At 41.5% G+C, this 23,402-nt stretch overlaps 1 protein-coding gene across 5 annotated transcripts in view; it reads left to right on the forward strand.

The window, feature by feature from the left end:
* The window catches only part of KBTBD2 (kelch repeat and BTB domain containing 2), a 34,286-nt gene extending 21,551 nt beyond the window's left edge, over positions 1 to 12,735 (forward strand). For all 5 annotated transcript variants that reach the window (XM_053553567.1, XM_053553568.1, XM_053553569.1 and 2 more), the window contains 2 exons: positions 5,670 to 5,835; positions 10,038 to 12,735. In XM_053553567.1, the coding sequence (XP_053409542.1) occupies positions 5,670 to 5,835; positions 10,038 to 11,573 (1,702 nt within the window). In that variant the 3' untranslated portion in view covers positions 11,574 to 12,735. The remainder of the gene's footprint in view (positions 1 to 5,669; positions 5,836 to 10,037) is intronic.
* The last annotated feature ends 10,667 nt before the right edge of the window (positions 12,736 to 23,402 follow it).

A 23,402-nucleotide genomic window follows, 5' to 3' on the forward strand; every position in this document is an offset into this window, starting at 1 on the left:
TCCTTGTTTTTTTTTTGAGACAGAGTCTCACTATGTCACCTTGGGTAGAGTACGGTAGCATCGCAGCTCACAGCAACCTCCAACTCCTGGGCTTAAGTGATTCTCTTGCCTCAGCCTCCCAACTAGCTGGGACTACAGGCGCCCACCACAATGCTCGGCTATTTTTTGTTGCAGTTGTCATTGTAGTTTAGCTGGCCTGGGCCAGGTTCGAACCCACCAGCCTCATTGTATGTGGCTGGTGCTGTAACCACTGCAACTACGGGTGCCAAGCCAGAGCTTTATGTCGTAATTGTGGGTTTTTATAATGACATTTATAATCATAAGAGTAGATTGTTCTCTGGTAGTGACCATAGCAATCATCTGATCCAACATTGAAACCGCTACAGAAATTCCACTTTTATAATATTTTCTGCATTGTTATCATCTTTACCAGAAAGTAACATTTGGGTTTATTTATATCTGTTTTTTTTTCTTGTTAAATTTACTTGTATAGATAATGTATTACCCTTTAAATTCTTTAGCCATGAGATTATTATTTGTCTTTAACTGATTAGGTTGAGATTGGTTTTCCTGCCGACCAGGAAACCTGATTTTTGATTAATATTACAGTCTTAACAATAACACAGTTATTTTAAGCTGCCATTATTTTTTAACTAATGCGTTTCCTTCTTCAGCTTCCTTTATCTTCTGAGAGAATACAGCAGCCCTCTGTATCTGTGGGATCTGTATCTGTGAATTCAACCAATTGTGGATGTTAAATAAAATATTTGGGAAAAAGGGTGGGCATGGAGGCTCATGCCAGTAATCCTCGCACTCCAAGGCGGGAGTCCAAGGCAGGAGGATCACTTGAGGTTAAGAGTTGAAGACCACGCCTTGACACCTGTGGCTCAAGTGGCTAAGGCACCAGCCACATATACCTGAGCTGGCAGGTTCGAATCCAACCCGGGCCCACCAAACGACAATGTCGGCTGCAACCAAAAAATAGCCGGGTGTTATGGCAGATGCCTATAGTCCCAGCTACTTGGGAGGTGGAGGCAGGAGAATGGCTTGAGCCCAGGAGTTGGAGGTTGCTGTGAGCTGTGATGTCACAGCACTCTACCCAGGGTGATAGCTTGAGGCTCTGTCTCAAAAAAAAAAAAGTTGGACCTGAGCAAAGCAAGATTCCATCTCTACTGAAAATAGAAAAATCAGCCAGGCATGGTAGGTTGGGACCTGTGGGACCTCCCAGCCACTTGGGAGGCTGAGGCAGGAGGATTGCTTGAGCCCAGGAGCTTGAGGTTGCTGTGAAGTAGGCTGAGGCTAACCTGGGTGACAAAGGGAGACAGTGTCTCAAAAATGTAGTGCCTTACATGTTTAGGGTAAAAGTCCCACCCACCATTAAAATCTCATGTTTGAGGGGCGCCGGCCCCATATGCCGAGGGCGGTGGGTTCAAACCCAGCCCCGGCCAAACTGCAACAACAAAAAAAATAGCCGGGCATTGTGGCAGGCGCCTGTAGTCCCAGCTGCTTGGGAGGCTGAGGCAAGAGAATCGAGTAAGCCCAAGAGTTAGAGGTTGCTGTGAGCCTTGTGACGCCATGGCACTCTACCCAGGATGGTACAGTGACACTCTGTCTCCACAAAAAAAAAAAAAAGAAATGAAACAGTTATCTGTAAGAAAACACCTACATGTTAATTTTTTCTTCCCATATACCTGTACTGTATATCTTTCCTCTGAACTAGGCTTTTTGATGTTTTCCTAAGTATTCTTCAACTGGATTTTGCTTCGGAGATTGCAGATATCAAGATCTTTTTATATAGTGAGTGCTACTATGTTCCTTCTTTATAGTCTGAGTTAACATTTCCATCCCACCAAGAATCTGAATACTTCTGAAAAGTAGTTTCTGTTTCTTGGTTACATTACAGTTCATTTTAGACTCCAAATGAGAGAATTACTTGAGAATTATTCAGCACTTCTACTGTGTTATTTCAGTGTATTACAATATTATGTAATTCAGTATTTGTTTTTCCTAAAAATGTCAGTTTAAAATTGTCATTATCAAGCTGGCTAGGCTTCTACTCATCTGTAGTGTACTCGTCAGAACTACGGTTTCTTGGCAGAAGTTCATCATTCCGGCGTCATAAACCATAGTCTAGAACTATGTTCTTCAACCTTTTTTTTTTTTTTTTCGTAGAGACAGAGTCTCACTGTACCGCCCTCGGGTAGAGTGCCGTGGTTGGTGTCACAGCTCACAGCAACCTCTAACTCTTGGGCTTACGCGATTGTCTTGCCTCAGCCTCCCAAGCAGCTGAGTCTCAACCTTTTTTATCTCACAGCATCCTTGAACCTATAGTTAAACATCCACAGCACACTTAAACTGTGTTGATTAAAAAATAGTAAAAAAAAAAAAAAAAAGATTAGGGTGACACCTGTGACTCAAGGAGTAGGGCGCCAGCTCCATATATCGGAGGTGGTGCGTTCAAACCTGGCCCTGGCCAAAAACTTCCAAAAAAAAAAAAAAATTATACACTATTGTCCTTTGAAATTCTTTTGAAAATAATTTAATTAATGATCTTTGAAATTTTTTGGGTCTGGCTTGGTGCCTGTAACACAGTGGTTACAGCACCAGCCACATACACCAAGGTTGGCAGGTAATTTTTTTTTTTTTTTTTTTCAGGACACACCTAAGATCCTCTGCTGTGCTCAGCACCCTGGTTGTGATAGGTAAAATTAGGTATCAGGTCAAAACACAGGAGACCAAATGTAACAAAAGTGGAGGGAAGTTTATTTTATGCTTACAACTGGGTTGCAATCTAAAGAGATGTCAGCAGCGTTAGGGAGGTAGGCAGTTCTTTTATAGCTGGCTGAGGGGGCAGCTGGTTCCTATCAAGGACTACCAAACTGTTGTTCTTTATCAGGGCATCAAAGATGTTATCTCATTATCAGGATTCTGCTGGCCAGCTCTTCTTATCAGAGTGTCAGAGGCTTACAGTGTCAGCTTATTTCTCATGCGATCTGTAATTGGGCTGGTGCAAGGATAGGATGAGCCTACAGCATGTTTCTCTTATCTGAGTTTTGACCATCTGTAACTGTTGCAGAATGGCTTTTCAGTTCAAGATAGGGTTAGCTTGGCCAGCCTAACAAGGTGAAAAATCACTGGTCTACAATAACCAGTCTCAGTGTCATTATTAGTCAGCCATCGCCTTCCCTACTCTCTTTCGCTGGAATAAATGTGAAAGCCACTTGAACCCTAAATCTTGTGTTTTTTACTCTGAATTTTTTTTTTTTTTTTTTTTTTCCTGAAACAGAGCCTCAAGCTGTCACTCTGGGTAATTGCCGTGGTATCACAGCTCATAGCAACCTCCAACTCCCGGGCTTAAATGATTCTCTTGCCTCAGCCTCCTAAGTAGCTAGGACTACAGGCGCCCGCCACAGTGCCTGGCTATGTATTTTTTCTTTTTTTTTGGTTGTAGTTGTCATTGTTGTTTGGCAGGCCCAGGCTGGATTTGAACCCACCAGCTCTGGTGTATGTGGCTGGCGCCTTGGCCGCTTGAGCTACAGGCTCCGAGCCTACTCTGAACTCTTAAAGTTGATTTTCTTACTCTTGCTCAGACTGGTCTCAAACTCCTGACCTGAAGCAATCATCCCACCTCTGCCTCCCAGTGTGCTAGGATTATAGGTGTGAGCCACCATGCCTGGCCACAATAGGTGATAAAGAATGTCTTGGATATGTTTTTCCAGAACACTTTCTGGCTCTCCATTATCCAGTCAGGTTTATTTGTGGCTATCCTGCATCCCTTGGTGGGAAATTATTCTTTTTTTAAATATTAATTGAACTCTACCTTAGGTTGGTCATTGGGATTCTTGGGTGGACTTTTCTTATAGTTTTTAGTCTCCCTCACCTAACTTACCCATCTTTGACCCAAATCACCTTGTAGATGAGTCATGGCCCACTGAATTAATGATGACTTCTAAAGTTCTACTAAAACCGTATTTTAACTGATTCTGTTATTTTTTTCCCATTTGTCTCAGGTACCCTACTTCAAATCAGATATACCCCAAATTTAATTCACCTCTTTTGTAGAACTAACTTTCCTCGTAGTCTACAGTTTTTATCTCAATGGCTAACAATATTTTTTCGGGTATTTGAAAATAACCAAGTAGCTTTGACTCTTTGTCTTCTTCCTACTCTATCCCATTCAGTCTTGCTGGCTCTGGGCTTTTATATCCATTTCTGCCACCCTTGTTCTTGTTCTTCTTATCTTTCATCTGGATTATTGCTGTAACCTCATAATCACTTTCCCTGTTTCCAACCTCTGGTTCTTGAGATCTGACAGCAGAGTGTAGTCATCCTGTAGTACATTTTTATCATGCTAAAGCCAGGCTCAAAGCCTTTCAGTCTCCCCCACTATCTTGGAAAAGCTCAGACTCCTTGTCTTATATAAGATGGTGATCTGCCTACTAATATTTCTGGTTCATTTTCAGGTATCCTGCATGAGCTTTTTTGTTCAGCTATGCGCCTTGAGCAAATGGTTCTTATGTTTTACCATTTCATCTATTTTTAATGCCATCCTCAGCTCCTTGTTCTTGAGGGGCCCAAGGTACTGGCAGTTGTGATACCAGCTTGTGAGCACTATGTGTAGTGGTTTTTCTCTTAACTCATGTGATAATAGTCATCTCTTATCTATGTACTTTGTATTCTCCATAATACCAGTTGCCTTTCCAGCAGTTTCCTGTATGTGGTGGCTTTTAGAAAAATATCCTACATATTTTTAGGAAATGGAGTAAATGAATTGTTTTTTTTAGACAGAGTCTTGCTCTGTTGCTCCAGGTAGAGTGCAGTGACGTCATTGTAGCTCACAGCAACTTCAGACTCTTGGTTTGAAGCCATCCTCTTGTGTGAGCCTCCCAAGTAGCTGAGACTAGACACATGACACCATGCCCAATTAATTTTTTCTATTTTTGGTAAAGACAAAGTCTCACTTTTGCTTGGGCTGGTCTCAAACTCTGGTCCTCAAGCAGTCCTTCTACTTTGGCTTCTCAGAGTGCTATGATTATCGGCTTGGGTCATCACTCAGTCATGTAAATGAATTTTTAACAGTTTTTTTGAGACATAATTTATATACACATACCTTAAAATCTACGCATTTAAAGTATATAAATTAGCAAATTTTAGTATATGCGTGTTTAGAGTTGTACAGCCATTTTCACAATGTAAATTTTGAGCATTTCCATCACTTTGTGTCTGTTTATAGTCACTGCCTCTTTTCACATGCAGCTCTAGGAAACTACTAATGTACCTTCTGTCTGTTTCCTTTTTGGGGACATTTTATATAAACAGACTTGTACAGTATGTGGTCTTTTTTATCTGGCTTCTTTCACTGAGTATGTTTTTGAAGTTCATTTATGTCATGGTATTTTTTTAATACTTAGTTCCTTTTTATTGCTGATAATTAATTCTGTTGTATGAATGTAAGGAAATGAAATTTTAATGTTTTCCCTCAAAATGGCATAGTGGAATAACTAGTTTGATATATCTTTGGCACCAGGCCATATGCTTTTCTGTTGTTTCCCTCAGAAGGGTCCACGTAAGCAAATACCCCAAATAAATGTCCTTTGTTGTCTGGTTTTTTTTTTAGCTCTACATTTGTTTTGCATGAATGTACTTTATTGTCCTCTTCTCTGCTGTAGGGCCATGTTCATGAGTGGACTAAGTGAAAGCAAACAGACACATGTACATCTGAGGAATGTGGATGCTGCCACTTTACAGATAATAATAACTTATGCATACACGGGTAACTTGGCAATAAATGACAGCACTGTAGAACAGCTTTATGAAACAGCTTGCTTCCTACAGGTAAGCATTTCTCCCTCATATGCATGAGTTGTGTGATTTATTACGTGGTTTATTTGATAAAGAAGCATTGTTTCACAATCTGTGTAATTTTCTTATTTGAGATCTTCAAAAGTAAAAGATTTTTTTTTTTTTTTGCAGTTTTTGGCCCGGGCTGGGTTTGAACCCACCACCTCCGGCATATGGGGCCGGCACCCTACCCCTTTGAGCCACTGGCGCCACCCCAAAAGTAAAAGATTTTTGCTCTTTATAAAATGTGTAAGGGAAAAACAGAATAGGATTTGATCAATTAGTAAACCAGTTTTGTGATGGGAACTTAAATCAGTTAAAAAGATAGGTGAAAATTTCAGACTGGTATTATATTCTGCCTAATGATATATCTGAGAATTTAGATTTCAAGTAAAAGTAATTTTCAGTTTATTTTTAAAGATAGGATCTCACTCTGTCACCCAGGCTGGAGTGCAGTGACATGATGGCTCACTGTAACCTTAAATGCTTGGGTGAGCCTCCTTCCTCATTCTCCTGATTAGCTGGTACTATAGGCACATGCTGCTACATGCAGCTAATTTTTCCTTATTTTCCGTAGAGATGGGGTCTCACTTTGGTGTTCAGGCTAGTCTCAAACTCCAGGCACAAGCGATCCTCCCACCTCAGCCTCCCAGATAGCTTAGGACGTCACAGGTGCACACCACCATGACTGGGTAATTTTTGTTTCTGGAGAGATAAGAGTCTCGCTGTGTTGCTCAGGCTGGTCTCAAACTCTGGTCCTCAAGCAGTCCTCCCAAAGGGCTTAGCGTCCCAAAGTTGGTATTACAGGCCACTATATCTGGCCATAAAACTAATTTTAAAACTAATTTTTAGCAGTATTTATTGAATTTAAGGGCTTCTGGTTTTTTGTGTTTATAGTTTAGATGTAATTTTTGATGGTACATGCATTTTCACAGAAAAATTTAAGATTCTTAGGGAAATTATTATACTTAAATATTTATAATGGTTATGTGACCATATTGAGCTCTCAAGGAAAGGTATTTGAACGAAATAAAACAGTGATGATTGATATATGTTCGATTTATTGATAAACTCTTTTGGTATTTCCCTCGTGTTTGTTTTTTCAATGTTAAGAGGAATATGAGCACTTTTTCCTCATTCCTTTCCTTTGGATTTCAGAAAGCCAAGTTTCTCCAAAAGGAGAACCTTCAGACTAAAGCTTAAATTTTGGGAGCACAGGTCATGAAACCTTATTAGTTTCATTAGGTACTTGATAAATATGTAGTTTGTGCTGAATGAATATGAATGACAACTGGTGAAATGCCATCACCTGGGTGTAACTCTGGAAACCAGAACTCAATTCATGTCTTTAATGTTGCTTCCTTCCCTTCTAGTCTTGCGTACGTTGAGTACCCTTCATCTGAAATGCTTGGGACCAGAAATGTTTTCAAGTTTTTATTTTTTTCAAGTTTTGGAATATTTGCATTGTATCTGCTGGCTCAGCATCTCAAGTCTGAAAACATGGAATCTAAAATGTGCCAGTGTGCATTATCATATCAACACTCTAAAGAGTTTTAGATTTTGGAGCATTTTTTTTTTTTTTTGTACAGGCAGAGTCTCACTGTACCGCCCTCAGGTAGAGTGCCGTGGCGTCACACGGCTCACAGCAACCTCTAATTCTTGGATTTACGCGATTCTCTTGCCTCGGCCTCCCGAGCAGCTGGGACTACAGGCACCCGCCACAACGCCCAGCTATTTTTTTGTTGTTGTTGTTGTTGTTGCAGTTTGGCCGGGGCTGGGTTTGAACCCGCCACCCTCCGCATATGGGGCTGGTGCCCTACTCACTGAGCCACAGGTGCCGCCAGAGTTTTAGATTTTGGAGCACTTTTTTTTTTTTTTTTTTTTTTTTTTTGGAGAGACAGAGTCTCACTGTACCGCCCTCGGGTAGAGTGCCGTGGCGTCACACGGCTCACAGCAACCTCTAACTCTTGGGCTTACGCGATTCACTTGCCTCAGCCTCCTGAGCAGCTGGGACTACAGGCGCCCGCTACAACACCTGGCTATTTTTTTATTGCAGTTTGGCCATGGCTGGGTTTGAACCCGCTACCCTCGGCATATGGGCCCGGCGCCCTACTCACTGAGCCACAGGCGCTGCCCGATTTTGGAGCATTTTTAATTTCAGGTTTTTGGAATTGGGATAACTCAACCTGTACTTTTTTTCCCTACACAATTTATACTGTCCTATTGTAGCTACAACTTTGGGGAAAAGGAGGTTGTTATTGCTTCTCAGTGCTTTAAATCAAAGGTGTTCACATCCTAATTTCAAACTTGGAGAAGTGCTTAACTGTAAGCACTGTCTTTCTGTAGCTTGCAAGTTTTCATTAAACTTTTTCTTTTTAAGCCAAGAACTAAAAGACATTTTTTTCAGAATGCTCTGAGACATTGAAGAATTTTAAGAAATGTGGATTTCAGAACACTTTGTTACTGTAAATACCAACACTGTTCCTTGTAATTTTTTGTCGGACATTATAATGAAAGCCACATATATATGCTTGCCCAGATCCAAAACAGGACTGTTTTGGATTATGGGTTATGCTGACAAACCTGAGGTGGGATATTTGACTACGAACATTATTGTCACTGTTAACCACATGAAGTGATAATATTTTTACGTGCCAAATACTGTACTAATGCTTTGAGGTAGACAACTATTTTCCCATTTTACATGTATACAAGACTGAGGTTTAAAGAGGTGGCTCAGTACCTGTAGCTCAAGCAGCTAAGGCGCCAGCCACATACACCAGAGCTGGCGGGTTCGAATCCAGCCCAGGCCTGCCAAACAACAATGATAACTACAACCAAAAAATAGCTGGGTGTTGTGGGGGTGCCTGTAGCCCCAGCTATTTGGGAGGCTGAGGCAAGAAAATCGCTGAAGCCCAGGAGTTTGAGGTTGCTGTGAGCTGTGATGCCACGGCACTCTACCCAAGGCGATAACTTGAGGCTCTGTCTCAAAAAAAAAGAGGTGAAACAGGGTGGCGCCTGTCTTAGTGAGTAGGGCGCCGACCCCATATACTGAAGGTGGCAAGTTCAAACCTAGCCCCAGCCAAACTACAACAAAAATATAGCCGGGCGTTGGGGCAGGAGCCTATAGTCCCAGCTACTCGGGAGGCTGAGGCAAGAGAATCGCCTCAGGAGTTGGAGCTTGCTATGAGCCATGATGTCATGGCACTCTACTGAAGGTGATAAAGTGAGACTCCGTCTCTTAAAAAAAAAAAAAAAAAAAAAAAAAGAGGTGAAACAACTTGCCTGATACTTCTCAATGTAAACAGCATCTAGTTAGCCACTTTGATGCTAAATAAATATAGTACCCCGTTTCCCCGAAAATAAGACCTACTTGCAGGAAAGATAAGACGTCCCCTGAAAATAAGATCTAGTGCATCTTTGGGAGCACACCTGAAAATAAGACACTGTTTTATTTTGGGGGAAACAGGGTAGGTAGCATTTTTGATTCAACTAAGGTATACCATCTTAAGAAAAAACAAATCTAGTCAGCCTAGAATGGCTAAGATAAGTCATTTAAATGTAATTGGGGGCTGCCCATAAATGTGTTTAGTTTGTTATCTTATCTCTCTAGATGAGAGTGGCAAATAACTACTCTTACTCAATGTACCCGTTTTCTGTGACTATCTTGTCCAAGTTGAGAAAACCAAAATCCAGCTATTCAACAATAATCATTTCTATGCTATGATTAATTTATATTTTTTATATAGTTTTCTCAAGCTATAATGTTCTAGGCCTTAAAAAAATATAATTATGTGTGAATTTTCTTAGTTGTCCCTTAAGGCTATTAGTTTTTAGTTTATTTAATGTTGTAGTACAGGTTTCTAAATAGGACAGGTAAGTAGGCCACTGAGCTAGACTGCAGTCTTCTACTTTTGTTATTACTGGAAGACCGGCTCTCTCAGCCCAAACGCATGTATCTGAAAACAAAAACTAAGTAAGGGAGACTGGGTGCTGTGGCTCACGCCTATAATCCTAGCATCTGGGAGACAGAGGTGGGAAGATTGCTTGAGCTTAAGACCAGACTGAGCAAGAGTGACATCCCATGTCTAAAAAAAACTCCCAAAAACTGTATTATCAGGATCTGATTAATTATACCTGTGTCTTACGTAAAAGGTGTTTATCCTACCCTTATCAGCCTTTTCTTCTCATTTTAGGTAGAAGATGTATTACAACGTTGTCGAGAATATTTAATTAAAAAAATAAATGCAGAGAATTGTGTGCGATTGTTGAGTTTTGCTGATCTCTTCAGTTGTGAGGAATTAAAACAAAGTGCTAAAAGGATGGTGGAGCACAAGTTCACTGCTGTGTATCACCAGGAAGCTTTCATGCAGCTGTCGCACGACCTACTGATAGATATTCTCAGTAGTGACAATTTAAATGTAGAAAAGGAAGAAACCGTTCGAGAAGCTGCTATGCTGTGGCTAGAGTACAACACAGAATCACGATCTCAGTATTTATCTTCAGTTCTTAGCCAAATCAGAATTGATGCACTTTCAGAAGTGACACAGAGAGCTTGGTTTCAAGGTCTGCCACCTAATGATAAGTCTGTAGTGGTTCAAGGTCTATATAAGTCTATGCCCAAGTTTTTCAAACCAAGACTTGGGATGACTAAAGAGGAAATGATGATTTTCATTGAAGCATCTTCAGAAAATCCTTGTAGTCTTTATTCTTCTGTCTGTTACAGCCCCCAGGCAGAAAAAGTTTACAAGCTCTGCAGCCCACCAGCTGATTTGCATAAGGTTGGAACAGTTGTAACTCCTGATAATGACATCTACATAGCAGGGGGTCAGATTCCTCTGAAAAACACAAAAACGAATCATAGTAAAACAAGCAAACTTCAGACTGCCTTCAGAACTGTGAATTGCTTTTACTGGTTTGATGCACAGCAAAATACCTGGTTTCCAAAGACTCCAATGCTTTTTGTCCGAGTAAAGCCATCTTTGGTTTGCTGTGAAGGCTATATCTATGCAATTGGAGGAGACAGTGTAGGTGGAGAACTTAACCGGAGGACCGTAGAAAGATACGACACTGAAAAAGATGAGTGGACGATGGTTAGCCCTTTGCCTTGTGCTTGGCAGTGGAGTGCAGCAGTTGTGGTTCATGATTGCATTTATGTGATGACACTGAATCTCATGTATTGCTATTTTCCAAGGTCTGATTCGTGGGTAGAAATGGCCATGAGGCAGACTAGTAGGTCCTTTGCTTCAGCTGCAGCTTTTGGTGATAAAATTTTCTATATTGGAGGATTGCATATTGCTACCAATTCTGGCATAAGACTGCCCTCTGGCACTGTAGATGGGTCTTCAGTAACTGTGGAGATATATGATGTGAATAAGAATGAGTGGAAAATGGCAGCCAACATCCCTGCTAAGAGATACTCTGACCCCTGTGTTAGAGCTGTTGTGATCTCCAATTCTCTATGTGTGTTTATGCGAGAAACCCACTTAAATGAACGAGCTAAATATGTCACTTACCAGTATGATCTGGAACTTGACCGGTGGTCTCTGCGGCAGCATATATCTGAACGTGTACTATGGGACTTAGGGAGAGATTTTCGATGCACTGTGGGGAAACTTTATCCATCCTGCCTCGAAGAATCTCCATGGAAACCACCGACTTACCTTTTTTCACCAGATGGGACAGACGACTTTGAACTTGATGGAGAAATGGTTGCACTGCCACCTGTATAGTTAGAGAGTTCAGGGAGTGCACGCCTGAGTTATGTGCTTTGTCATTTTCTTTGTTAAATGAGAGGCTATGAAAGAACTTAAGTATGAGTACATAAAAAAAAATCTATCTTTGATAAATTTTATTTTTATGCCCTACTTACTATTTGCATCAGTATAATATATATCAGTCTTACAGAAAGATATGCTTCCATAATATGAAATAGATTAATCAATAATTGAGAAACTTTTATGTGTATCATGAGAGCATAAGAATCCAGATTATCTAACATTGTTAGCCCTGTCTGTACAGTTCAAATGTCCATTTACAAAAGTAGCTTCCTGTTCCTAGTGTGGTATCACAAATTGTGCTGAGGTTATTTTAGTATATGTAACTTCATTCCTGTGCTTCTGTTCTGAAGCCCTGGAATAGTTTTTTCAGTGTAATTAATTCAGCTGCACTTAACACTAATGTCTGTGTTGGTATAGAAATGTCTAAATCCCATGCTATAGTTGAAGATCTTCCGTAATTTTATGGTATTACACAGGGAAAGCTATGACTGCAGGATCAGTCTCTGCTATTAGGTGCATGTATTCTCTTTTCACTAACTTGTCTATCTAGAATACAGGTCTTCTAATAAGCTGGTCATTTACCAGGTGTGGACTTACGTTGCTGGGCTTGCAATATGAATTGCCAGCCCCTCATTGTGCGGGTTTGCGTGGAGCTGTAATCAGTAAATGCCTCCACTTTCTGTATTACATTAACATTGGCTCATGCATATAACTACCTGCTGCTGATGTAGTTCTCCATCTTAAAGATTTAAAGTGGGTTAACCAGGTCATTACATCTTAATTTAATAAAAAGCATTACTGTAGAGTGATTGTGTATAGATACCTGTTAGCTGTCAGGGTGTGTTTTTTTAAACCTGTTGTGTGTGTTGGGGGGGGTGGGTAGGATTAGGAAGGTGAACTGTTCAGGAATTCTCTGCACTAGTTGTGCAGAAGAGCAGATAACTTGCGCTGCTCAGGCATTAATCCCAGGAACCACTAGCAGTAGTGGGGCGCCGCCAATCTAACATGAGCACAGGTGCTTCATGATAAACATTACTAGCATGTTCAACTGCATAATGTTCTGGCACTGTATTTTGAATGACATTAATTTATTAAATAAATTGTATATATTCAATATGTTTTTCTTTCATGGTGGGAGTAGTAGTGCTTTATTTATTTTTTTATAAGATCAGCTTAGCTAGTGAATTTGTTTGATAAAGACTGAAATATATTTACATATAGGCTTTTCTGAGGCTGGTGCCTTTCTACCCTGGCAGATTAGAAGCACGAGGTTATACTTTTAAATGCTTGAAATGCTTAAACTTTATCCCCTCCTAAAATGAACCACAATCTGATGGGTATACCCAGAAACAGTTATCGTTCAAATACTACGGGTGATTCTTTCGTGCAATCTCAGTTGACTACCACTGGTTTAGGTGTTAAACATAACAGGGATTTGGGCGGCGCCTGTGGCTCAGTCGGTAAGGTGCCGGCCCCAAATACCGAGGGTGGCGGGTTCAAACCCGGCCCCGGCCAAACTGCAACCAAAAGATAGCCGGGCGTTGTGGCGGGCGCCTGTGGTCCCAGCTACTCGGGAGGCTGAGGCAAGAGAATCGCTTAAGTCCAGGAGCTGGAGGTTGCTGTGAGCTGTGTGAGGCCACGGCACTCTACCGAGGGCCATAAAGTGAGACTCTGTCTCTACAAAAAAAAAAAAAAAAGACATAACGGGATTTGATCCTAGATTCAACATTTTTCCTAGACCACATCACTGATCATGTTTACAGATATTTAACCGTCTCTCCACTGCCTACTGAATGAGGTCCAAATTCCTTAGCACATTTAAGGCTCTGTATAATTTGGCTTTAAATTATCTTTATAGCCTGTTGCATGAAGTTCTCTCTGGTGCTCAGTGTTGCAGAGTATAGACCTGCTTATTGAAATGGTATGGAATAAAGGGGGCTACAAGCTCTTATGGTGGCAAGTAGCAAACTTCTTTATTTCTCCCTGGCTTATATAGCCAGTTCTGCATGTACACACAGTTAATCAATAGTCACACAATCTCTTCATAGGTATATTGTAAAAACAAATTAACCTTTCCCTGGGGTCTGCTAATCTACTGATCAACTGATACTCATTCTTCTAAACTTTCTATTGTATTTAAAAATAGTAATCTGGGAAAAACATGCTATTAGCCATTTTCCCGATAAGTCACAAGATCACCGTGGGGGGGGGGAAGGTTGATTGTTCACCTGGCCTCTGGGCCCTTTACCATCTGGAGGCAGTTAACACTATCTTGCTAGACACCCACCGGTGATTCCTAAGACACCGATGATGAGCTTGCACGCCTCAGCCTCTGGAGCCAGCTTCTGACCACAGGAATTTTACCTCCTCAGTGATCAGGCTTAACAGCTTCAACAGAGTTCTGCCTTGGTTTCTAACTGGCTTTGTAAAGACAGACTTTGTCCTTGCTCGCTCTCAGAATGGTGGGCACAGAGGCATATAGGCTTTTTGCCTGTAATAGCCCAATCTCACATTGTTTTCCCATAAACCTTATCTTCTAATCAAATTTACATTGGGCGGCGCCTGTGGCTCAGTGAGTAGGGTGCCAGCCCCATATGCCGAGGGTGGTGGGTTCAAACCCAGCCCTGGCCAAACTGCAACAACAAAAAAATAGCCGGGCGTTGTGGTGGGCGCCTGTGGTCCCAGCTGCTCAGGAGGCTGAGGCAAGAGAATCAAATAAGCCCAAGAGCTGGAGGTTGCTGTGAGCCATGTGACGCCACGGCACTCTACTGAGGGCAGTAAAGTGAGACTCTGTCTCTACAAAAAAAAAAGAAAATTTACATTGTGCCCCCTACTTGGGACGATTTTTTTTTTTGAGACAGAGCCTCAACCTGTCACCCTGGGTAGAGTGCTGTCACATCACAGCTCACAGCAACCTCCAACGCCTGGGCTCAAGTGATTCTCCTGTCTCTGCCTTCCACGTAGCTGGTATTACAGGCGCCTGGCACAATGCCCAGCTATTTTTTTGGTTGCAGCCGTTATTGTTGTCTGGCCCACCCGGGCTGGATTCGAACCCGCCAGCTCAGGTGTATATGTGTCTGGTGCCTTAGCTGCTTGAGCCATAGGTGCTGAGCCCAGAACAATTTTTTTATCCCAAGTCTACCTGTGGCTGTCTTTCCGCAGTCACAATCTATTTAAGGCAGTTTTTAAATGACTATTTCCTTGATAAGTACCTCCTACTCTGTGACTTGTTAATGTGTACTGAGCATTCTATTGAATTTTTTTTTTTTTTTTTGTAGAGACAGAGTTTCTACAAAAAAGTTTCTACTTTATTGCCCTCGGTAGAGTGCGGTGGCGTCACATAGCTCACGGCAACGTCCAACTCCTGGGCTTAGGCTATTCTCCTGCCTCAGCCTCCCGAGCAGCTGGGACCACAGGCGCCCACCACGACACCCGGCTATTTTTTTGTTGCAGTTTGGCTGGGGTTGGGTCCAAACCCGCCACCCTCGGTATATGGGGCCGGCGCCCTGCTCACTGAGCCACAGGCGCCGCCCCTATTGAATATTCTTATTGGTCTTAATGCTTTTCTACAAAATGGTTGATATGGTGTATTGACAATGGATTTTCCTACAGTTTAGCATAGTACACTTTGTATAGTTGGTGATAAAAGTGTTAAATGAAAGTAGATAAATACAGAAACCCTTGGAAATTTTGAAAGCCTCAAACCCAATACACCAAGGTGGTGTATTTTTTTTTTTTTTAGACAGTCTTACTTTGTCACCCTCAGTAGAGTGCTGTAGTGTCACAGCTCACAGCAACCTCAAACTCCTGGCTCAAGTGATTCTCTTGCCTCAGCCTCCCAAGTAGCTGGGCCTATAAGCGCCTGCCACAATGCCCTGCTATTTATAGAGATGAGGTCTCCCTCTGGCTCAGGCTGGTCTCAAACTCATGAGCTTGGGCAGTCCACCTGCCTTGGCCTCCCAGAGTGCTAGGATTACAGGCATGAGGCACCGAGCTTGGCCTCTATTCTTATTAATAGTGCCATTAGTCATTTTTTTCCTTCACTTAACCTCCTCATCCAGTTTAGTCATCTTAATACTTCGACCATTTTCGGGCAAAACTTCTTTGCGTTATTATCATTAATTTATACCTGTCAAAACCTGAACCATAGGTGAGTTCAGCTTTGTCTTATCTCTTTCCACCTGCTGAGCACTGCTGTAGAAAACCACGTGATGGCACAGATTGACTCCACCATGCAGTTGATAGTCGTCATCCTCAACTAGGGCCTCAGGTTTAGCAAGCTTGTCCTTCATTTTGGGTAACAGTTTAAAACCTTTAGTCTCATTAAATCATTGCCCTCCCCAGTACCTCCTCTATTGATAGATTACTTTTATTTCACCAGAAAAATAATAGAGGAAAACACTTCAACTTATCCCCTCACCAAATCTATCTGTACCTGCATCCACCATTGATTGTTTATTCAGAAAGAGAATAAAAGTATTAAGCATCTTTATAATACCAATTTCACCCTTTCAAACCTTCTTAGGAGCTTTGCTCTATGATTCCACTGGCTTCCAAACCTTAGCTTTTACAGAAACCACCTCAGCTGATTTTTTATGCAACCAGCTCATTCCTTTAAATATTTTCAACCTAATTCGGTCCTTCCCTTTCTTTAAAGGAAAACATTAAAAACAAAAGTCTTTTCCTCCTCAACTATTTCCCTTTTCTCTCCTCAGCAAACCGAGTTCCATGCCTTTTTTTTTCTGATGAACCACATCTCACCATTTACCACAGAACCCACGTGGGTCTGGCTTCTGCCATTATCATTCTGTTGAAATTGGAACTTCAAATTTTTTTTAGAGTTTAGAGGCTACTTTTCTCAGACATATGACAGTATTTCATATTGCTGAACAGTTTAAAATATTCTAAACTGAACTTGTGATATGCTTCCCTGGTGTTCTTCATATCTCAGATTTTCAGATTCTTGCTCATTTCACCTTTAACCATTTCTTAGAGTTTAGCTCTTCCTTTATTCACGCATGTCCTAGTCATTCCTGTTCATTTCAATGACATATGTTGATACTCTTCAGTACAGACTTAGACCTCAAAGGTCTCTCAAATTCAACATGTCTTAAGATCTCTTTCCCCCATTCTCTACCCACCTGCCAGTGGTTTGGGTTCCATCAGGAAATGGCTTAACTAAAGCTACCTTGCTCAGGAACAATTTCTCTTAAGTGCCTGAGGGCTACCTACGAGAGAGAGAGAGAGAGAGAAAGAAAGAGAGACACTGACTCATCTCACAAGCTCTCATGCTCTCCATGCCCTTTCCATCAAGGTATTCCTGTACAGGTATTTCTTATAACTCTCATTCATCCTAGCCATAGGCTATGTGGGCTGCTACACTTCTACATCTCCATATTGTCACAGGCTCTGTGGGTTCAAATTTTGTGAATTCACCCTCACAACACATTTGTCTACAGCCTCTATCATCTCTCACCTGGAGAATCAACAGTTTTCTAAATGATTTGTACACACCATACAATTTACAGTTTAAGTGTATGATTTAATAGGCTTTAGTATATCCAGAGTAGTACAACCATCACTGCAATCAATTGTAGAACATTTCATGACTCCCATAAGCCATATAATGGTCACTCTCCTTTCTCTCCCCAAATGATTACATTGTTCTTTGCTCACACTTTTTCTACACAACAATCTGATTACCTTTTTTTTTTTTGAGTCAGTCTCAATCATCCTGGGACTGAGTACTGTGGCGTTGTATCTCACAGCTACCACAAACTCTTGGGTTCCAGAGATCCTCTCGCGTCAGCCTCCCAAGTAGCTGGGACTACAGGCACCTACCACATTACCCAGCTGCAGATTACATTTTTCCAAAAAAAAAAAATAATAGTAATAGTAATCATGCTTCATAGCCCTTGGACTAAAATCCAAGTTCCTTTCTGATTTTATAAGGCCTTTTGAACCTCATCTGTGCTTGCTTTTCTGGCCTAATTTCCTTCCTCCCAGTTTACAAACTGACTAAATTGAATGTGTTAGGTACTTTAATTGGCCTTGCCCTCTCACATGCACAGGTTTTTCCCCCTTAAACACCCTTCCCTGGTGACTGGTTAAGCCTTAACCATCCATCCTAGTTTATGCCTCTTGTCACTATCACTCCCAAAAGTGTCCATGTTGAATGGTGAATGACGTGGTAACACTGGTTAAATTCAGTTTATACTTCAGGTAACTTCTTCCAGGAGAAGGAAGAATTTTTAAAAAATTCTACTAATTTCCTATCACTTAAATTTCAAATGCACCCACATTAATTAACACCAAACCTACAGCTACTTGTTTTGATTGTCAAGTTTGTGTCCTATTTACTTATGTATTTACTTATGTTTTGCAGTTTTTGGCCGGGGCTGGGTTTGAACCAGACACCTGTGCATATGGGGCTGGTGCCCTACTCCTTTGAACCACAGGCGCTGCCCTATTTATTTTTATATCTTATATCTTCAACACCTAACAGTGCCTGGCACATAGTAGGAATGCCACTGAATAAAACCTATATAAAGGAGTGTATAGGCCACAAAGAGACTTCGAATTGCAGTAAAATAATTCAGACCACTATTTTGGATTTGTAATTGGTACTGAAATGACTTGGACATTATGGAGAAAGGATTTATCAAATTAACACCAAATGAGTTGGCATTTAAATACACTTCCCAATGTATAAAAAATATATTGGGTTTATTCTACAAATGAAAAGATGGTTTAACATCAGTAAAACAATAAAATACACCATACTAACAGAATAAAGGAGAAAACCATAGGATCTTGTCAATAGACAGATTATTTGGCAAATTTCAAGATCTATTTACAATAAAAACTCAACAAATTAGGAAGAGAAAAAACTTCTTCAACCTGATAAGGAACATCTATGAAAAACCTATAGCTAATGGTGGAAAACTGATAACTTTCTCCCTACCCTCAGGAGCTGGATAAGAATAATCTGCATTCAGGCTGGGTGCAGTGGCTCACACCTGTAATCCTCTGGGAGGGTGATTGCCTGAGGTAAGGCAATTGAGACCAGCCTGAGCAAGTAAGACCTTGTCTCTACAAATGGAAAAATTAGCCAGGTATAGTGGTGTGCACTTGTAGTCACAGCTACTTGGGAGCTGAGGCAAGAGGATCGCATGAGCCTTGGAATTTGAGATGGCTGTTGAGATATGACACCACAGCCACAGTGAGACTCTGTCTCAAAAAAACAAAACAAAACAAAAAAGATAATCTGCATTCTCATTCTCTGTTTCACTATGGTGAGACTCTGTCTCAAAAAAAAAAAGATAATCTGTATTCGAATACCACTCCTATTCAAAATTGTACTGGCCAGGGAAATAAGGCAAGAAAAAAAAAAGGCATATAGCCTTGAAGGAGTCTCCAAAAAGAAAAAAAATTTCTAAACCTAGAACTAATAGCAAGGTCACAGGGTACAAGATCAGTATATAAAATTTTTTTAAGTGTTATTTTATGCAATATCAATTAACCATAAAACATTACCAAAGACATTAAGAGGGCGGTGCCTGTGGCTCAAAGGGATAGGGCGCCAGCCCCATATGCCGGAGGTGGCGGGTTCAAACCCAGCCCCAGCCAAAAAAAAAACTGAAAAAGAAAAAAAAGACATTAAGAAAAATCATAACCATTTTGTAATAAATTTAACAAAAGATGTGTACGACATGTGCACTGATAACTATGTAACATTGCTGAGAGACGTTAAAGAAACCCATGAATGTGGGTTGGAAGGATCAATATTGTTAAGATGGCAATTCTCTCCAAATGGATCTGTAAATTTAATGCAATCTCTATCAAAATACCAGTACACTTTATTTTTGGTTAGAAATTGGTGAGCTGGCTCAGCGCCCACAGCTCAATGACCAAGGCACCGGCCACATACACCAGGGCTTAAGGGTTTGAACCTGGCCTGGGCCTGCTAAACAACAACGACACTACAACAACAACAACAAAAAAAATAGCCGGGCATTGTGGCGGGCGCCTATAGTCCCAGCTGCATGGGAGGCTGAGGCAAGAGAATTGCTTAAGCCCAAGAATTTGAGGTTGCTGTTAGGGTGTCATAGTGAGACTTGTTTCAAAAACAAACAAACAAAAAATACAAACAAATTAGTGAGCTGATTATAAAATTTGTGGAAAATGAAAGCACCTATATAGCCAAAACAAGTTTTATAAAATCAAAGTTGGAAGACTTACACTTTAGTGTAAATGTCTTAACATTTCAAAATTTTACTATAATAAAGATAACATGATACTGCATAAGGATAGGCATAGATCAATGGAATATAATAGAATCCAGAAATAGGTCCTGACACATGTATGGTTAAGTTTTTTTTACAAAGATGTCAAGGTATTCAACAGGGAAAAGAACGTCTTTTCAACAAGTAACCACTTGTATAACTAGAGATGTATATAATCATAGAATTCCCGGAAGAAACATGGATGAATTCCTGATAACATGAATTTATGAAACATGGATGAAAAAACAAGACAGAAAATTTTCCTAACCATGGTTCAAATTCCAGAAGAAATAACATCAAAAATAATTTTCTTACCAAAATAAATTAAAATTGTGTAAAACACCAAAGGTAAACAAACGATAAAATGGCAAACAAATATTCCTAGTGTCAGTAGTATCTCTAATATATCAAAGAGCTTTTTTTTTTTTTTTTTTTTTGTAGAGACAGAGTTTCACTTTATTGCCCTCGGTAGAGTGCCGTGGCGTCACACAGCTCACAGCAACCTCTAACTCCTGGGCTTAGGCGATTCTCCTACCTCAGGCTCCTGAGTAGCTGGGACTACAGGCACCCGCCACAACGCCCGGCTATTTTTTTGTTGCACTTTGGCCGGGGCTGGATTTGAACCTGCCACCCTCGGTATATGGGGCCGGCGCCCTGCTCACTGAGCCACAGGCGCCGCCCTATCAAAGAGCTTTTAAAAAATAAAAAGATCAGGTCAGGTGCAGTGGCTTATGCCTGTAATCTCCGAGGCCTGGGAGGCCGAGGCAGGCAGATCTGAGCTCACAAGGTCAAGACCAGCCTGAGCTAAAGTGAGACCACACCTCTAAAAATAGCTGAGTGTTGTGTCAGGCACCTGTAATTCCAGCTACTCTGGAGGCTGAGGCAAGAGGATCACTTGAGTCCAGGAATCTAAAGTTGCTATGAGCTATGATGCTACAGTACTCTATTGGGGGTGACAAAGTGAGACTCTGTCTCAAAAAAAAACCAAAAACCCAAAACCCTATAGAAAATGAGCTTGTCAGATGAACAAGGAACAGAAAAAGAAATTAAAATGGTTCTTAATCATATGAAAACATGCTCATCCTGTAATCCCAGCTGCTCGGGAGGCTGAGGCAAGAGAATCACGGAAGCCCAAGAGTTAGAGGTTGCTGTGAGCCATGTGACGCTACGGCACTCTACCCGAGGGCGGTACAGTGAGACTCTGTCTCTACAAAAAAAAAAAAAAAAGAAAACATGCTCATGCCATTCATATTAAAGGAAATGTAAAAATAAAGAATAACACGGGCTTGGCGCCTATGGCTCAAGCAGCTAAGGCGCCAGCCACATACACCTGAGCTAGCCGGTTCAGTTTCAGCCCTGGCCTGCCAAACAACAATGACGGCTGCAACCAAAAAATAGCCAGGCCTTGTGGTTGGCGCCTGTAGTCCCAGGTACCGGGGAGGCGGAGGCAGGTTGAGCCCAAGATTTGGAGGTTGCTGTGAGCTGTGATGCCATGGTTGAGGCTCTGTCTCAAAAAAAAAAAAAAAAGAATAACAGATATTTTTCACATGTTAAATTGGCAAAAAGCCCTAAGTTTGACATACTGCTGATAGTTAAACAGGCACATTCGCACCTTGCTGATGCTCCTGCAAATGACCCTCTTATTTTGGTAGTTGTGAAGGATTTAACAATACTGGTAAAATTGCTAATGGATTTGCCCTTTGATGAACTATCCCACTTCTAGGCAGATCCTTCAAGTAGATCTCTAAAGTATATACTTAAAGAGCAAAGTAAAAGAAAGTGTGTGTGTGTGTGTGTGTATTAAAATGTATATGATCTGTATAAAATATTTACTATGTTTTTAAAACGGAAGGATAAATTTGAAAACTTTTTTTTTTGAGACACAGTCTCACTGTGTGGCCCTCAGTAGAATGCCATGATGTCACGGCTCACAGCAACCTCAAACTCGTGGGCTTAAGCGATTCTCTTGCCTCAGCCTCCCAGGTAGCTGGGACTATAGGTGCCCACCACAATGCCCAGCTAGTTTTTTTTTTGGTTGCAGTTGTCATTGTTGTTTAGCAGGCCTGGGCTGGGTTCGAACCCGCCAACTTCGGCGTATGTGGCTAGCGCCCTACTCACTGAGCTACAGGTGCCAAGCCAACTTTTAACATTTTTGAAAAATATTTATTTTCTTGTAAAATTTCAGATTAATATAAAGGTATAACATAAACATTTAAAAATTGTTAATTGGAGAAGGAAGGGGAAAGATGAGGGTTAAAAATAAGTCTTTCAGCATACTTTTTTTTTTTCTGTAGAGACAGAGTCTCACTTTATGGCCCTCGGTAGACTGCTGTGGCATCACACAGCTCACAGCAACCTCCAACTCCTGGGCTTAAGTGATTCTCTTGCCTCAGCCTCCCGAGTAGCTGGGACTACAGGTGCCCGCCACAACGGCTATTTTTTGGTTGCAGTTCAGCTGGGGCTGGGTTTGAACCCGCCACCCTCGGTATATGGAGCCTGCGTCTTACTGACTGAGCCACAGGCGCTGCCCTGTTTAGAGACAGAGTCGCACCTCATCGCCCTCGGTAGAGTGCCATGGCATCACACAACTCACAGCAACCTCCAACTCCTGGGCCTAAGCGATTCTCCTGCCTCAGCCTCCCAAGCAGCTGAGACCACAGGCGCCCGCCACAACGCCCGGCCACCTTTTGGTTGCAGCTCAGCCGGGGCCGGGCTTGAACCCGCCACCCTCAGCACATGGGGCTGGCACTCCACCAACTGAGCCACAGGCGCCGCCCAGCGTACTTTGTTTTAAAAGCTTAAGTATGGGGCGGCGCCTGTGGCTCAGTCCGTAAGGCGCCGGCCCCATATACCGAGGGTGGCGGGTTCAAACCCGGCCCCGGCCAAACTGCAACCAAAAAATAGCCAGGCGTTGTGGCGGGCGCCTGTAGTCCCAGCTACTCGGGAGGCTGAGGCAAGAGAATCGCTTAAGCCCAGGAGTTGGAGGTTGCTGTGAGCTGTGTGAGGCCACAGCACTCTACCGAGGGCCATAAAGTGAGACTCTGTCTCTACAAAAAAAAAAAAAAAAAAAAGCTTAAGTATGGAATCATGTAACTATCTTACATAATTATAAATCAAAATTAAAAGATTTGAAGATGAAGCTAATGAATCTAAATGAGTATGCAGTGGGTAGCAAAGCCACACAAAAAGTAATTTTTAATCAAAACGGTAATTTGAGCGTCACTAGTGAATATACCCCAAAGAAAATAAGATGGAAAAAAGTCTCTTTTTCTAGTCATAGTATTAGAGGTGGTGTTGGCATTAGTATTCTGAGACTGTTGCATGTGTACTTTGGGTTTGAGTGAATGAGTAATAATCTAATCTGTTATTACTAGAGTCGTTTAGAGCTGGGATTCTTGGCCTAGCAGAAAGGATATGTAAAATAGAAGAGAATACATACTACTCTTGTGGTTCTAAATTTGCATTGCAGGGCAGTGCCTGTGGCTCAGTGGGTGGG

Source organism: Nycticebus coucang, chromosome 11 (genome assembly GCF_027406575.1).
Source record: "Nycticebus coucang isolate mNycCou1 chromosome 11, mNycCou1.pri, whole genome shotgun sequence".
Classification (NCBI taxonomy): Eukaryota; Metazoa; Chordata; class Mammalia; order Primates; family Lorisidae; genus Nycticebus; species Nycticebus coucang.